Below are 16,388 nucleotides of genomic sequence, written 5' to 3' on the forward strand. Positions count from 1 at the left end.
CCTGGAGAATCTGGCCTGCCAAAAATATATATATTTCATATGTCGTGGCAAATGTTTTCTCAGAAAATATTTCTTGGGCACATATTGCCTTAGGACCTTTGCACGTTCTCTTCCTATATCACTTTACCCTGACTATCTCCTACCTCTCCTTTAGGTATCAACTACAATGTCATATCCTTACTGAGGTCTTCCCTGTTCTTCAACCTCATTCAAGTTTCCCTCTTATTTTCTGTCACAGCTTCCTATGTTTTCTTTCATAGCACTTACCTCAGCTTTTAATCCTATCAAGAAGTTTATGTGATTATTTGTTTATGCCCAAATTCTTCATCAGATTCTAAACACCATATGGATAATAAGTCTATTTTTCATCATTCTATATCCAGTTACTATCATAGTTCCTGACACATGAAACATCTTTAGTTAAATATTAGTTAAATGAAAGAAGGGATGAAAAAAAGGAGGGAGGGAAAGGATGAGTTCTCTTTCTAAAAACTTTCTCAAATATGGAAAACTTTCCAGGTACTGAGTTTCTAATATAAGCTTCACCAGCTGAAATTGTGAAACCATTCTGCATTCTTTTATTGGACCCTGAGATTCTTTTGTGGTATGAGCATTAGGTTTGATATAAACTAATCCTGTCCATATTTTTTTGCAATGGGTTATTTTAAATTTATTTCAAAGAACTGCCTTTAGAACCCAGGGTTCTTCTGAATTCAATTGGAAAATCTTTATTCCATGTAATTAGAACAGTATAAAAGAGGGAAAAAAGCAAGTTCTATGGTTAAGCCATTTAAAAACAGAATTAATTCCCACAGCTCAAGGCCTAAAGGGAAAAGCTAGAAAAGGGACAGAGAAAATGGGTTGTCTCATTAGATTTTGTTCAGGACCTATTATTACCAATATAGCAGCTCACCCCTGAATTGGATTAGAGTATTACTATGATCACTAGATTTATAATATTATGAGGGACTTATAATGTGTCATTTGAGGCTGAAATTTCTCATGATTATTTTAGCCTAGAAGCAATAACAATACTTAATCAAGCAAAACTTTCTATTTTTTTCATGCCATTTAACAATGTGTAGTTAAATCACATATGATTCTTGTATGATGGATAAATTTTATTACATCCAATTTAGTAGATAGCCAGAAAAACCAAAAGCTTAATACCAAATACATTCTGTATATCACTGGGACTTAGTTAAAAACAACTTGATTATCTTCTATTTTTAAGAGGTATAATGGCCTCAGGACACGGACTTATTTTCACATATATACAATCATTCAGAAAAGGATTTCCACATGCTAACAACATTTTTTTTTTTTTCAGACAAAGGGGAATAAAACTAATTTCTTATCTTTCAACCAATTACGTCTCTACTTGCTGGGTGAGTTTGCTTCTTGGGCCATTTGTTTCATCAAATCTTGGATCAACATCTTTTATAAAATAGGATAGAAAAAAAATAGAGGACACACAGATGTCTTATCTGCTCTTCAGTTTTAGTGATCTTAAAGAGGAATTCAATTCACCAACATACTTTTTTCCTTTGTCCTGTATTCTTCTATTCAGCTCTTCTTAATCACTTCTACCAAATTACTCCTAAGATCAAAGGGGAAATAATAGATGTCCCTTCCCCTAACTATATGTTTGCCTTTGGGGATTCTGAGGTAGAATTTTGGGGGTCAGTGAGCTTGGATTAAAAATAAGGATTATGCTTTCATTTTCTCTTACTTTGATTAAAATTTAGCCTTTATGAATGTAGGCAACAAGCCCTATAGTAGTGTTAGTACTATCTATGATTTTTTTTTCCAATAGAAATGGTACATAATTATTAAATTATTTTCCTGATATTGCAGACATCTCTGAAGATCATTTATACCCATCATTACTTCAAAATTATGATAGTTATTAATTCCATTTCACTTAATGCTTCAGTGAAGAAGCATGTCTATTGTTAGTTCACAATGTTTTTTCAGTATTTTTGTAAATACATTTCAGTGTAACTGGTCTACTTTTTAGCTATGTGTTTTATTTTATACATTTAGAAACACTGTTTTGAGGAGTTTTACAGGCCTTACAGGCAGCTAATGGGTTATATAGAACAATAATGATTAGGCATCTATAAAACATTTATTTCAAACTTCCTAGACCTAACTTTTTCCCTTTTTAAAAATTTAGGTGAAATTCACATACTATATAGTAAACCTTTTTAAAGCATACAATTCAGTGGCATCTCCTGCACTCAAAATATTGTGCAACCAACCATCTCTCTAGCTTCAAATGTTTTTAAAACCCCAGAAGAACACCACTTACCCTTTAAGTATTCACACCTTGTTCTTCCCTCTCCCCATCTCCTGAAAACTACTAATCTTTTTTTCAAAATATCTCTAAGGATTTGCCTATTCTGGGTATATCATATGGAAGGAATCATACAACACATGACCTTTTGTACCTGATGTCTTTCACTTAACCTTGATGATTTTGATGCCTATCCAAGTTGTATAATGCTTCAGAACTTCATTCCTTTTTATGGCTGAATAATATCCATTGTATGTGTATACCTCAACTTGTTTATCCAACTCAACAACAAAAAGACAAATGATCTAATTAAACAATGGGTAATGAACTTGAACAGACATTTTTCCAAAGAAGATATACAAATAGCCCAAAAAAGAACCACACAGGAAAAGATGTTCATTGGTCATTAAAGAAATACAAATAAAAACCAGAATGAGATACCACTACACGCCCAATAAGATGGCTATAATAATTTTTAAAGAAGGAAATAATTATGACAAGGATGTAGAAAAATTGTACATTGCTGTGGGAATGTAAAATGGTAGAGTTGCTTTGGAAAATAGTTTGGTGGTTTCTCAAAGTTAAAAATAGAATTGTCTTGTGACCCAGGAGAAATGAAAACATGTTTACACAGAAACTTACATATGAATATTTATAGCAGTAATATAACAGCCAAAAGATGGAAATAATCCAAATGACTATTAATGGGTGAATGGATAAACTAAACTTCCTTTTAAATAAGAAATCTTTTTGTAGCAACATCTTTACTTTCTTGAAATGGAATTGATAGATAATAAAACCTACTATGCTGATAATTTTTTTTAAAAGTCAATGTAATGCCCAACTTTCATATAAAAAAGATGTAAAGGAAAATAGTTTGTAATAAAATCACACATATTTCAATATTCAAATACTCAGGCACCAGTCCTTGTGATCTATGAGGTAGCTGTATGTAGGGACCCCTGCAGAGAATAACAATGAATTGAGTTGTAGGCACAGACTGATACAGTATTAGAGACTCAAATATCATGAGCATATTAAAAATGCAAAAATACTTTGTGTCATATACAAAATGACATTAGTTTTTAAACTGAGATAATTTGGGGGAAAAAACAGATTCTGTAGCTAAATGAATGTCTGAAGGGAAATTTGAGAGCAATGAAGGATGTAGGATAATACTTTCTTGGGTAGGGCTTCTAGACTTTTTGGTGTTTTTGGTATTAGGAAACTTTATGGTGTTAATTTAAGGAAGAATTCTCTAGGGAAAATTCTTTTTGCCATTTTCAAAAGAAAGCCATTGTTTGATTCTATTCAGTCGTAAAAAAAGAATGAAATTTTGTCATTTGTAACATCATGAGTAGACTTGAGGGTATTATGCTAAGTGAAATGAATCAGACAAAGACAAATACTGTATGATATTTAGAACCTAAAAGAATACAACGAACTAGTGAATGTAGCATAAAAGAAACAGACCCACAGATACAGAGAACAAATACGTGGTTACCAATGGGGAGGGGGAAGGAAGGAATGGCAGGAAAGGGGCAGGGAGTTTAGAGGTACAAACTACTACTGTAAAATAAATAAGTTCAAGGATATATTGCACAACACAGCGTATCTAGCCAATAATTTATAATGACTACAAATGGAACATAACCTTTAAACATTGTGACTCATTATGCTGTACCGGAAAGTTATCTATACCTCAATTTAAAAAAAAAAGGTCACTGTTTTGAATGCCACAGAACAATAATGTCTAAGAATCACACATCTGGAATGTCTGATCTTCTTCTAAGAGTATCTGGATCATTGGAAAATAGCTCACAACTTTATCTCAATAGGATTTTGTCTCGTTGAAACATCTGAACTTCAAAGGTTGATGGAATAATTACACTTTTTTTCTATATGAGGAAACAATCAAATCATACTACCACTCTGATATAAAAGAAATTTCCCTCTTTTTTAAGGGGAGAGTCCACCATACAGTTTTTCATCTGATCAAGATGACACATTACAAAGCAACTACTGTTGACAGAAACACTTTAGGATCTACTACCTAAGTAGGGAGTCTGTCTACTGACAGTATCTCCTAGAGATCTTTTTGGGAACTTGGGTAGATCAGTCTCCTAATTTTAACTGTCATGAAATAGTAATTGGAGATGCTAAAAGAACTCAGGTACCCAAGAATGTGAACCTTGTTCACAGCTGGAGTAGAAATATGTAAAACTTCTCATAGACCTAAGGAAAATTGAACTATAGGAAAAGAAAATGACATTTATGGCAGGCTGCTGGTTGTTCTCCAATTTCCTTTTTTTCCATAGTAGTATGGTTCCTAATTTTTATCTGGGCTTTTGATCATCCAGAAAAAGGACTTCTAGTTTATAGTCAGTGCATCACCGACTCAATGGACGTGAGTTTGAGTGAACTCCGGGAGATGGTGATGGACAAGGAGGCCTGGCGTGCTGTGATTCATGGGGTCGCAAAGAGTCGGACACGACTGAGCGACTGAACTGAACTGAACTGAACTGATGGGCAGTCAACTAGGTGCTGCTCAATGGGATGCAAATATATGTGGTATATGCAATATCTGGGATGTGTTGTTAAGGAAAGAGCACATCCTACTTTTTTTTTTCTTCTTTCTTGCTAGGTAGAATGAAGATGGGATGCTTGGAGCTGTGGCAGTCATTTTGAACTACAAGGGTTACCTTAGGACTGGAAATGGAACACATCAGTGTAACAGGATAGAAGTAATGTGGCTCCCTCATATAGGAGAGCCCTGTATCACTTACCTCCAGATACTGATGTTGATCAAAATCCTGGCTACTGCCTAGACAGATGTAAGTATTATCCCCTCTATTTAAGCTACGTGCTGACTATAGAGTCACCTTAGTAGGATTTCTGCATTCAGATTTTTGTGAGTAAAAGCTTGTTTGCACCAGTTTTTAAACATCTTATTTTATCTTGCTAACATTAAGAGCCAGAAGATGTAGTTTGTAGCCATGGAACAGAGAGTGTTTAACTAGTTTGAATTGAATCAGATCTGTACTTTTGAGTTAATTACTAGTAATTAACATAATATACATAAAAATGTTTGTCTTATCTTGCGAGAGCCAGGATTTTAAGTTAGAATTATATTTTTCATAAATTTATGTATTCATTGTACTTAACATTCCATTTATTAGCTAATTTTTATTATAGTAGTTTAAGAGACTATTATTTTAAAATGGCTTCTCTTTTAATTAAAACTATTTCACTTAGTTTTTGCAAAGATTGTAAGTGAACTTTTTTGCCTCTTGTAAAATTGTTACTCTTCTCTTTTTATTTTTAACTAAAAATGTATTGAGGTATAGCTGATATACAATATTGTTTCAATATTATGTTTATGTTGAACATAAAATTACTAGTCTTCTTGTTACACTTTTATAGACTAAATAACTGAAGTATTTAATTTTCTTTAAAAGTTTTAATTTCTAATGGAAAAGTACCTTATTTAATGTTCTCTTCTGGATTCTCTCATTCTGATTTATTATGGGAATTGACCTTTATATTCAATGAGTCACTGATAACCTGGTGAAGGTGGAGAAAGGAACCCATCTGCGGAGATGAGGGAAGAATATGAAAAAGAGATGGTACCTGTAGATGATATTTCCATAAATTTTTCTGGAAAGTTGATAATTTCATATGCTCTTAAGCTTAGAATTTCATATGCTCATGGCAGAGGTTTGGTAGAGAAGGAGTTCCAAGAACAATTTAACTCAACAACAAAGGAGCCATTATCTATGTAAGGCATGTTGGATGCTCCATTCTTCAAAAGTACTAAATCTCAAATCTTAAGTGCTTGGCATGTAGACAATTCAGTGCGCAGATCACGATGAAATGGGGAAGATGGTAAGTTTACAAACATAGGAGGCACAGTACCAGGTGCCACTGTAGGAAAGAAAATGTAAGAAAAAGGAACGATGAATCACCTCTACTTGGATTAAGTAGGAAGGGCTTCATGGAGAAGGCATTTGAGGAAGTTACCATTTGGGGGTCTGTAAGTTATGTCAAGTCTTCATAAGGAGGCCTGATTATGTCTCACAGTGATGTTTTCATGTGTGTGCATGCTTGTCTCCTACATTGGACAGGATATAGAGGGTGCTTGGGACAGAGCAATCAGTCAATATTAAGTCACTATGGCTGGGTGGCCACTAGTGGTAAAGAACCTGCCTGCCAATGGAGGAGATATAAGAGACACAGGTTCGATCCTTGTCGGGAAGATCCCCTGGAGAAGGAAACGGGAACCCACTCCAATATCCTTGCCTGGAAAATCCCATGGACAGTGTAGCCTGGCAGGCTACAGTCCATGGGGTCGCAAAGAGTTGGACACGACTGAAGTGACTTAGCACACACGCATGATAAATACGATAGTAAATGCTGTCTGGATGAGTGAGTAACGAGTGAATGCATGTATACATTAATAAGTGGCAGTGAGCTCCTCAAGGGTGGTGGGCCTTGAACCTCGGTCTCGCTGCGGGTACCCTTGTGCAATCCTGCCAATTTGCCAGGCGCTCTAATTTCTAGGAGCAGTCTCCACAGCCAGCGTGGCGGGGGCGGGGTTCCAAACCTCCGCCTGGGAGTGCCCACTCCGGGCGGTAGGGGGCGCCGGCGCGCGGCCGGGCGGGTCCCCCGGCACCACCCGCGCGAAGCCGAACCAGTGTCTACGCCATGCGCGCGCTGCTGCCACTGCTGCGCACCAGCTGGGCCTGGCCCGTGGGCGCTGCCGCCGCTGCCTCCGCCCGCCTGCTGCGGGGAGCCAGCGCAGGGCCCGGGCCGCGTCGGACCATGGCCCTGTACCGCACGGAGGAGCGCGGCCAGCCCCACTCTCCCGATTACCGCCTCTTTTTCAGTAAGTAGCTCGCGGGAGGCCCGCCGCGCGTCGCACCGGAGGTTGGGGATGGGAGCGTGGCCTCCATCCCTGCGTCCGGCGGGCACAGCGCGGTGGCCGCGCGGTCCAGGCCACGTTCCCTCACGCGGGGGCCCGCGCCGAGCTGCGGGAGCTGCCTGTGAAGGGAGCCGCCAGGTCCCCAGTCACGGAGCGCAGAGACGCAGGGCGACAGGCGGGGCCGCGCTGGGTCACCCTGAGCCGGGGCCGGCGTCACCTGCCCTGGCCCGCAGCCGTTAGCCCGGCCCCCGCCGGCGTTCCGGATTCAACTGTGGTGAACGGAGTTCCTGGGTCAGCCCGCCCTCCGGGTGGGCGTAACAAAGCTCCTTCGGCTAGGGCCGCTGGCGATTGGAGAGGCAGGCGGGACTTCGGAGATGCTTGGTCCAGCCGTTCTTCTTTTATGGGGCGGGGCTCTGATGAAGGCTCTCTCAGCAGCCTGAATTTATACTTGCGAGTTTGCACCTTGAATGTGATCCACGATCAAGGACCTCGTTGGTTCCGAAGTAACCCCTTCTCCTCTCCAAATTGAGCAAATCCAGAGGGCGAAGCGACTTAGGACCTTGACCTGGCCAGCTAAAATGGGAAAGACCCAGGTCTCCCTTAGTCTCATTTTTTTTTTTTTTTGCACCTGTATGTTTCACTGTGCAGGTTAGCTAGGATGTGAAGCAGCGAGGTTGGTTGAGTTGCTGTCATCCCTCACTGATCTGAGAGCCCCAAGGGGAATAGTACCTTTTTTTGTTTTTTCTAAAGTCGGCTTTGCCTTGCTGCTGCTGCTGCTGCTGCTGCTGCTAAGTTGCTTCAGTCGTGTCCGACTCTGTGCGACCCCAGAGACAGCAGCCCACCAGGCTCCTCTGTCCCTGGGATTCTCCAGGCAAGAACACTGAAGTGGGTTGCTATTTCCTTCTCCAAAGCATGAAAGTGAAAAGTGAAAGTGAAGTCGCTCAGTCGTGTCCGCCGACTCAGCGACCCCATGGACTGCAGCCTACCAGGCTCCTCCGTCCATGGGATTTTCCAGGCAAGAGTACTGGAATGGGATGCCATCGCCTTCTCCGACTTGAGCCTAGGCTGGAGGCATATTTTATAGGAGAGAAGACTCAATTTGCATAGTTTTGTGGTTACTATCTTTGGGTTGGAAGATGCCCTGGAGCAGGAAATGGCAACCCACTCCAGTGTTCTTACCTGGAGAATCCCATGGACAGAGGAGCCTGGTGAACTACAGTCTATGGCATCGCAAGGAGTTGGTCAGGACTGAGCAACTGAGCACACAGGCACGTGGTCATAAGGCAGCTGATACTAAAATTCCCGTTTTCTTTAAACTTTTCTCCATATTCTTTCCCATCCTTATTTGGTCAAGGCTAATGAAGTAGAGCAGAGAAGGCAATGGCACCCCACTCCAGTACTCTCACCTGGAAAATCCCATGGATGGAGGAGCCTGGTAGGCTGCAGTCCATGGGGTCACATAGAGTTAGACACAACTGAGCGACTTCACTTTCACTTTTCACTATTATGCACTGGAGAAGGAACTGGCACCCCACTCCAGTTTTCTTGCCTGGAGAATCCCAGGGACGGGGAGCCTGGTGGGCTGCCATCTCTGGGGTCACACAGAGTTGGACACGACTGAAGCAACTTAGCAGCAGCAGCAATGAAGTAGAGAGGAACCATTAACAGGAAGACCCAAATTTCTGATGGATTGTTGTAAAATGTTACAACACGATGGTTTGAGGAATAGCTTTCCATAGTAACAGTGTTAACAGATTGGCAGATTTCAAAGTAGATAGAAGCTAACTCCTAAAATGGTGAAAGTATTTTAGATTTGTTATAAATAGAGTAATAAATTATGAAGTGTGTGCTGGACCTGGTAGATGTGGCACTGAGAAAATTTTAGTTATGGGCCCAAGAGTTTCATAATATCGATATAATTAGTTAAGGAAAATATAAAAACACTAAAAAATATTTTATTTGAATGTTGGCTGAGAAAAAAACAGCCTTGAGGATCCTGGAGCATGTGGTGTAGCCTGCTGAGCACGGACTTTGGAATGGAGAGTCCTAGGCCTTGATTCTGGCTCTACAAATAACTCGCCGTATGCTGTTGGCAGGCCGTGGCGTCATCTCTTACGTCTGTAGCTGTGAAAGAAAGCAGTTGACCTACCAGTGCTCTTCAAGGCCCTCCTTAGTGCCAGTATTCCCTGGAGGGGATGACTAAGAGATACTCCTAACATTATCTATTAGGCATTTCTGAGGCTCTGTTGACCTCTTGCTGTGGTGTGGTTTTTTTAGTTGCTTTGTGTTTCAGACTCATGACTTTTCTATAGCTGGAATGCCACAAAATATATTTTATATAAATATAAAATATATTTATATCTCATTCAATTGAAATAATTGACAGAAAAGAAGAAAAATGATTTTACTGAGGTTGATGGGCAAAAATTGGAAGGAAGTAGTTTGGAGGAGAGGCCAGGCGGTGAGATAGCCATCGAGATTGTTGGGTTGAACAATTCCTCAATTAAACGCCAGATGGCGTCCTTGACCCAGGACAGTTTATAGTTTGCTGGAAGGGGTAGGACAAAGTGAAATGAAGCCCCTTCAGTGTTAGGTGGTATGCGGGAAACAGTGAGCAATTTACTCTTTATAAAGATAAATAAATTGGATATTTGTACTCTGGCAGTATCCGTGAGCAGTAATATGGTGCAGTTCTCTCCCTTCAAAGAAGAGCATCAGTATACCGCTTTTTTTGAAAAATGTTGTTTAGTATTGTTTAGCAGTGAAATCATTTCCCACATTTCCAAATATTTCCCAAGCCTCTGTAATACTAGTGAAGTTGGGAGGTAGGCTTTTTTCAATTTCATTTCTGTAAATGGTTCTCTGTACCACCATTCAGAAGAATTAGAATAAATGATAGATGCAGTACTTGGTTTTTCCCTTTTAATTGGTGTTAAACCTTGTAGGAATAGTATTGAAGTGAGACAAGGTGATGGGGAAGAGCATCCTGGTGGTAATCATGAGGCCTCTTGGCCCTGTAATTTACTTTTTGTGGGGACTTGTGTGAGTAATTGAACCTCTCACTACATCATTTTATTGAACCATGGAAAGAGGAGATCGGAATCAGTCATTTTCCAAACTGCTTAGTTGAGCACAAGCATCCCATGGTGTGTTATTAGATTTTCTTTAAAGGAAGAGCTTCATGGTTTATTAAATTAGCAAACCACTTCCCATTTTATTACCTTGGGGAGTCACCGTGTGCATATTAAAGTTCTTGGAAATTTTTATGTAACGTAACTTGTCCCAAACTTTTGAATCCCAAAGCCCCTGTTTCTCAGAACATTTGTTGACATTTTAGTAACTCTGGAGTTTCGTAGAATTCTATTTGGGAAGCACTGAGTTCTAGATTAATAGTCAAAAGACTTGGGTTGTAGAGGGGCGGGATGGGGAGGGAGACGGGAGGGAGGTTCAAGGGGGAGGGGAAGTATGTATACCTATGGCCAGCTCATGTTGATTTATGGCAGAAACCATCACAATATTGTAAAGTAATTATCCTCTAATTAAAAATTTTGTAAAATGGAAAAAAAAAATAGGTTGTAGGCTTGGCATCACTTGATTTCCTTTAGCTCAATTTCTCCATCTGTAAAATGGGAATGGCACTGATGATTTTATAGAATTGCTGTGGCAGCTAAACGATACCATATATGTAAAGATTATTAGTGTCTCCTGCTTGGTACACGGTTAATGTTTAAAAATACGTATTATTTCTTTTTCCCTTTTGACTTTAAGACACTAGACCAAAATTCTTGTTAGATTTTATAAAGGATGAGAACAGTGGGATATGGATAGAATTGGATACTTTGACTGTGTCCCAATTTATTAATTCCAAGTCTCAGGAGTTTTAATGGGTACTGATGACCTGTGATCTTTTGAATTAGTTGTGAAATCATAATGAAGTCAGACTTGTTCATATAGGACTAGAGACATAACATTGTATGCCAGTATTCATTTGGTAGTCTCCATGTGTTTCTTTTGTTCATAACTTATAATTCATTATTTTAAATTTTTTAAGTTTTCTGAAAGGATGAGGAGAAACTATGCTTTTCATAATTTGGATTTTTGTTACTGTGGGGTAGGTGACTGGTTCCAGAGAAGGCGATGGCACCCCACTCCAGCACTCTTGCCTGGAAAGTCCCGTGGATGGAGGAGCCTGGTAGGCTGCAGTCCATGGGGTCGCTAAGAGTCGGACACGACTGAGCGACTTCACTTTCACTTTTCACTTTCATGCATTGGAGAAGGAAATGGCAACCCACTCCAGTGTTCTTGCCTGGAGAATCCCAGGGACGGGGGAGCCTGGTGGGCTGCCATCTATGGGGTCTCACAGAGTCGGACACGACTGAAGCAACTTAGCAAGCAAGCAAGCAAGCAAGGTGACTGGTTCACTTAGAGAAATAATGCCATAGATAATTCCAGTTGCTTTTATTTAGCATGAGAATGAATCATGCAGGTTTTAAACAATGAATTTGTTTTATCATTTATAGTAAGCATATGTTTATGTTGAAATTATTAAATGTTTTCTTAACGTACATCATTTGAATAGTAGGAGCAATCTGCCATTGAATGTATCCCACATCTGGACTTAATAAAATTTACAATGAGTACTACACAAAAGGTGTGTTTTGATTCTTAAATATATGAGTTCTTATAACCTTTTTTTTTTTTAATTTTGCCTATATCATAGAACTTGAATTAACGTAATAGAACATAATGGTTATCGTGTGGATATAGAAACATTAATTGTATTTATTTGGTTTTGTCATTGCCACAGCTTCCAGTAAGAATGTCTATAAATGGTTTTAGTAATCATATGTGATAGTATGTTGGTACTTGGCCTACATGTAGCTATTTGATGTATATGATACATATAATCAGATACAGGTTTTGTAGTTCATTTGATTTTATCACTTGCTGATTTAAATGAACTTTCATTCTGAAACAACTTGCTATTCTAAGAGAAAAACATGTAGATAACTTACAAAGTGACAGAATGAAATCTCATTTCAGTCCAGTTGAAGGTAAAATTTTGACATTGTTTGGCAACATCTAATATATTTCCAGTGGTCATGTATGGATGTGAGAGTTGGACTGTGAAGAAAGCTGAGCGCCGAAGAATTGATGCTTTTGAACTGTGGCGTTGTAGAAGACTCTTGAGAGTCCCTTGGACTGCAAGGAGATCCAACCAGTCCATTTTAAAGGAGATCAGTCCTGAGTGTTCATTGGAAGGACTGATGTTGAAGCTGAAACTCCAATACTTTGGCCACCTCATGTGAAGAGTTGACTCATTGGAAAAGACTCTGATGCTGGGAGGGATTGGGGGCAGGAGGAGAAGGGGACGACAGAGGATGAGATGGCTGGATGGCATCACTGACTCAATGGACGTGGGTCTGGGTGAACTCCAGGAGTTAGTGATGGACAGGGAGGCCTGGCGTGCTTCGATTCATGGGGTCGTAAAGAGTTGGACATGACTGAGCGACTTAACTGAACTGAATATATGTTGATGGGCCTGATAGAATTTGTTAGCTAATGCCTAGTAGGTATGTAGTCTGATTTTTGACAAAGTGAAATACCACAACAAGGTGGTGGGGGTGACTCCCATTGTTTTTCTCTCTCCTCATAAATATCCAAAAGTGATAGTAGGTGGATAAAAAAAGATAACCCTGAAACAACAAATAAGAAGGAGCCATTAAAGCTGGTGATTTCAGAATATTTATAAAGGAAGAAAAGCAGATGGAGGTGTGGTTATTGGTGAAGAGGCACAGAGGAAGTCCCAACTTAAGTCTGTGTGCTAAGGGTCTGTAGTTTCAGAGGAAGCTGAGCTGCTTTGCAGAACCTCAGGGTCTGAGGACATGTTGATATATGGGAGAGAGTGTGAGAGAGAGAGAGATGTGGAGCTTGACACAGGAGGAGCCGTGTAAGTTGTATTATGGAATGGCAGGCACATGGATGTTTACTATGCAGGCCTGGGGCTTAGGCCATGGACTGATTCCTTCCCCAGAGGTTGAAGGACGTGTTTGGAGATCGGTAGGACAGCCTGATGGCGTTGCTGTCCCTCTGACTCGGGGATGTGCCAGTGTCACAGCGAGCTGCTTAAGCGCACATCTTCACAGGAAGCTGGCCCTTCGCCAAGCCTCTCCCACACACATCGCCTTTCCTAGTCTTTTATTCTTAACTATAGACCAGCTTGTCAGGGATCACCTTCAGACAGGTTTTCCTCACTGCTACTGTTATCTACCAAACTGCTTTGTCGAAAGGTGACCTTCATGTGGCAAATTAATGATCAACTGAAAATTCTCCTCCCAGGTGAATTCTCAACAGTATTTTTACAGTCTAACCCTCTTTCTGCCTTGAATTTTTTTTTTTTCCCCTCCTGGGACAACACTTTCTTTTATCTTCTTTTGATAGCTTCTCCATCAGCAGTTTCCTTTGCTGGATTCTCTGATCTGAACTCTAACCTTTGAAATGGCCCAGAACTCAGTACTTTGCACATATATCTATCTTTTCTCTCTCTAGGGCAGGGGTTGGCAAGCCCTTTCTGAAAAGGGCCAAATAGTAAATAGTTTAGGTTTTGCAAGACCGGTGGTCCCTCACAAACTCTGTGTTGTGGGGCAAAAGCAACCAGCGAGTAAAGGTATGGCTATGGCTATGTTCCAGCAAAAGGCTGTTTATAAAAGTGAGGACAGCCCTTGTGCTGTATTTGGCCTGTGGGCCAGAGTTTCTGTTGTTGCTTTTGATGTAGATGATCCCATCCATCGAGATATCCCTGCCTCCCAGATTTGTAATGTTGGCTCCCAGATTTGTAATGTTAGGCCTAGTCTCTTCTTGAGCTCAAGATTTACACATGCGGTAAATGTACTCTGTATTTCCACTGAAATGTCCCAGAAGTTAACCTAAAGTTAATGTGTAGAAAACAGAACTCCCTGTCCCTCACCCCTACCCAACTATTTCGGCCTTCACACTTATGACCAGTAACTTAGGAACCATTGTTGTGGCCAGTCTTACCCTGTATCTAGTTACTAGTCTGTCCTTTCAGTCCAGCTTTTGAAATGTATCCAGAAGACACTCATTTCTGCTGCCACCTGTGCTCCTGTATCCACGTCACCGACATCCTTCACTTGACCGATTGCAGGGGCCTCCTGGTTCTTCACCCTGCTCCACCACTGTCCCCTGAAGCCTGCTTTCCACCAGAAGTCATGACACATAAGTCTGATCATGCCAGGTCCTGCTCTTACTGTTGCAAGGTCCTGTGTGAGCTGATCCTGGGCTTCATCACTGAAGCCTTTGCTTACCTCTCTTCTTTCTGATCATTGTGCTCCAGTCTTCCTGGCCTCCGAGTGTCTCCAGATGCCCTGCGTTTTCTCGCCTCAGCACCTCTGTGCTTGCTCCTCGTGCAGTGTGCCTCCCTAGATGTCTGCTTGACCCTCTTCCTTGCTTCATTCCGCTTCCCTGGCATTTCCATATAAAATATTATCTCCTTCCGCCATTCTTTTCTTGCCCAATACCTGATCAAGTTAAAAGTATATTCATTGCTTCTATGCACCAACCCCTGACCAGAATATAAATTCCACAAAAGCAAGGACTTTGTATATCTAGTACCTAAAACAGTGCTCAGTATACTGTGTGTGTTCAGTAAGTATTTACTGAATGAATGATTTTAAGAAAACCGTATAAACTAAATGGGAAAAAAGAAAAGAGAACCAGAATTTTTCAGAGTCACACAGGTATCCACTGAGATTTCAGCAAGTGATTGCACCCATTAAGAAGGAAAAGGAGGCTATGAAGAAAAGGCAGTCAAAGAACAAGAGCTTTTGGAGATTAAAATCTGATAAAGACACAAAAGTTGATAGAAGGGAAGTGGGTAAATTGGTGTTCTGTTATTTTAAGCCACCAAGTGTGTAGTAATTGTTAGGGCAGTCCTGGAAAGCTGATGCAGAGAAGTTAGAACATACGGTAAAGAAATCTACCAGAAAGTAGAACAAAATGTCAAAGAGACAGCGGCGGGGGGATAAAAAAAAGGTAGAAGGGACATAGAGATTTACTCTAGGAAGTCTTAACATTTGGATACTATGAGTCCCAGAAGGAAACAACAGACAAAATGAAGAATTTTCAAAGGAATAGTGAAAGAGATCTAAGAATTTAAGTACCCAAGTGCTCTGAGTCCCTGACTGTTTACTGTGAAAACTCAGAAAACAGAGGCTTTTATAAAGAAGACCCTGAAAATCCCTGGGGTTGGGAGAAGGGGAAGGGGGGAGAACAGGCCACCTGCAGAGGACCAAGAACAAACTGGTATCTGACTACGAGCAGCCCTGAAAGCTCAGACTGGAGTAACGCTTCCAAAATTCTGAGATCGTTTTCCTTCTAGAATTTACCCTGGCAACCATTAATCCAGGGTGTAGGCTGAGTTAAGACACTTCAGGCATTTAAGGACTTTGGAGACTTACCTCCCCTGCGTCCTTTCTTACACTACACAAGTTAGGAATATGCTCTTGCAAAACAGGTAAAACAAACAAAGCTGAAAGCATGGAATCCAGAAAACAGATCTAAGTTGGAAATCAACAAAGCAGAGTCTAAGATGCCAAGAAAGCATCCAATCCAGATTGCAACAGAAAGTATGATTTCCAAAGGGAGCTATTTGGTTAGAGAATTCCATAGTTTCTGTGGAAGCTGTGAGACATTTGAATAATTGATAGATATGATTTTGACTGACTAAGGAAGAAAATTAGAAACACAACACAAAATAGAAGTTGAACAGAAACGGAAATTATCTGTAAGATTCTACTTGGCCAAAAATCAACATCTAGCAATGCTTCTTAAACTTGCCTGACTCGTATGCTTACTAATAATATAAATACCCAGATTTCTCTCCTTATGATTCTGATTAACTAGGTATGAGATCTGCTTAACAAGCAATCGAGGCTTTTCTGATCTTTAGGAAATACACTAACAGGAAAAGCATGGAAAACTCAACAGGATTATAGAACATTTTATCAGCTTTGAAGTGAAAAAATGTAAGTGCAGAAGATAAAAAATAAGGAAAAAGAATGAAGAAAGAGAAAAAGCCTTGTTAGTTGAGTCAAGAAATGCTGTTTATGTTTTGATGAAGCAAGGAGTAAAGCTGTAAAGTATTGGCCA

General features: G+C 40.2%; 1 protein-coding gene across 4 annotated transcripts in view; it reads left to right on the forward strand.

The window, feature by feature from the left end:
• The first annotated feature begins 6,952 nt into the window (after nt 1–6,952).
• Nucleotides 6,953–16,388, forward strand: part of PPA2 (inorganic pyrophosphatase 2) — a 97,852-nt gene continuing 88,416 nt past the window's right edge. For 2 of the 4 annotated variants that reach the window (XM_061419478.1, XM_061419479.1), the window contains exon 1: nt 6,989–7,184. In XM_061419478.1, the coding sequence (XP_061275462.1) occupies nt 7,004–7,184 (181 nt within the window). In that variant the 5' untranslated portion in view covers nt 6,989–7,003. Of the gene's footprint in view, nt 7,185–16,388 lie in introns of all 4 variants that reach the window. The other 2 variants (XM_061419476.1, XM_061419477.1) reach the window with 2 other exon arrangements.

Source organism: Bos javanicus, chromosome 6, assembly GCF_032452875.1.
Source record: "Bos javanicus breed banteng chromosome 6, ARS-OSU_banteng_1.0, whole genome shotgun sequence".
NCBI classification, from domain to species: Eukaryota; Metazoa; Chordata; class Mammalia; order Artiodactyla; family Bovidae; genus Bos; species Bos javanicus.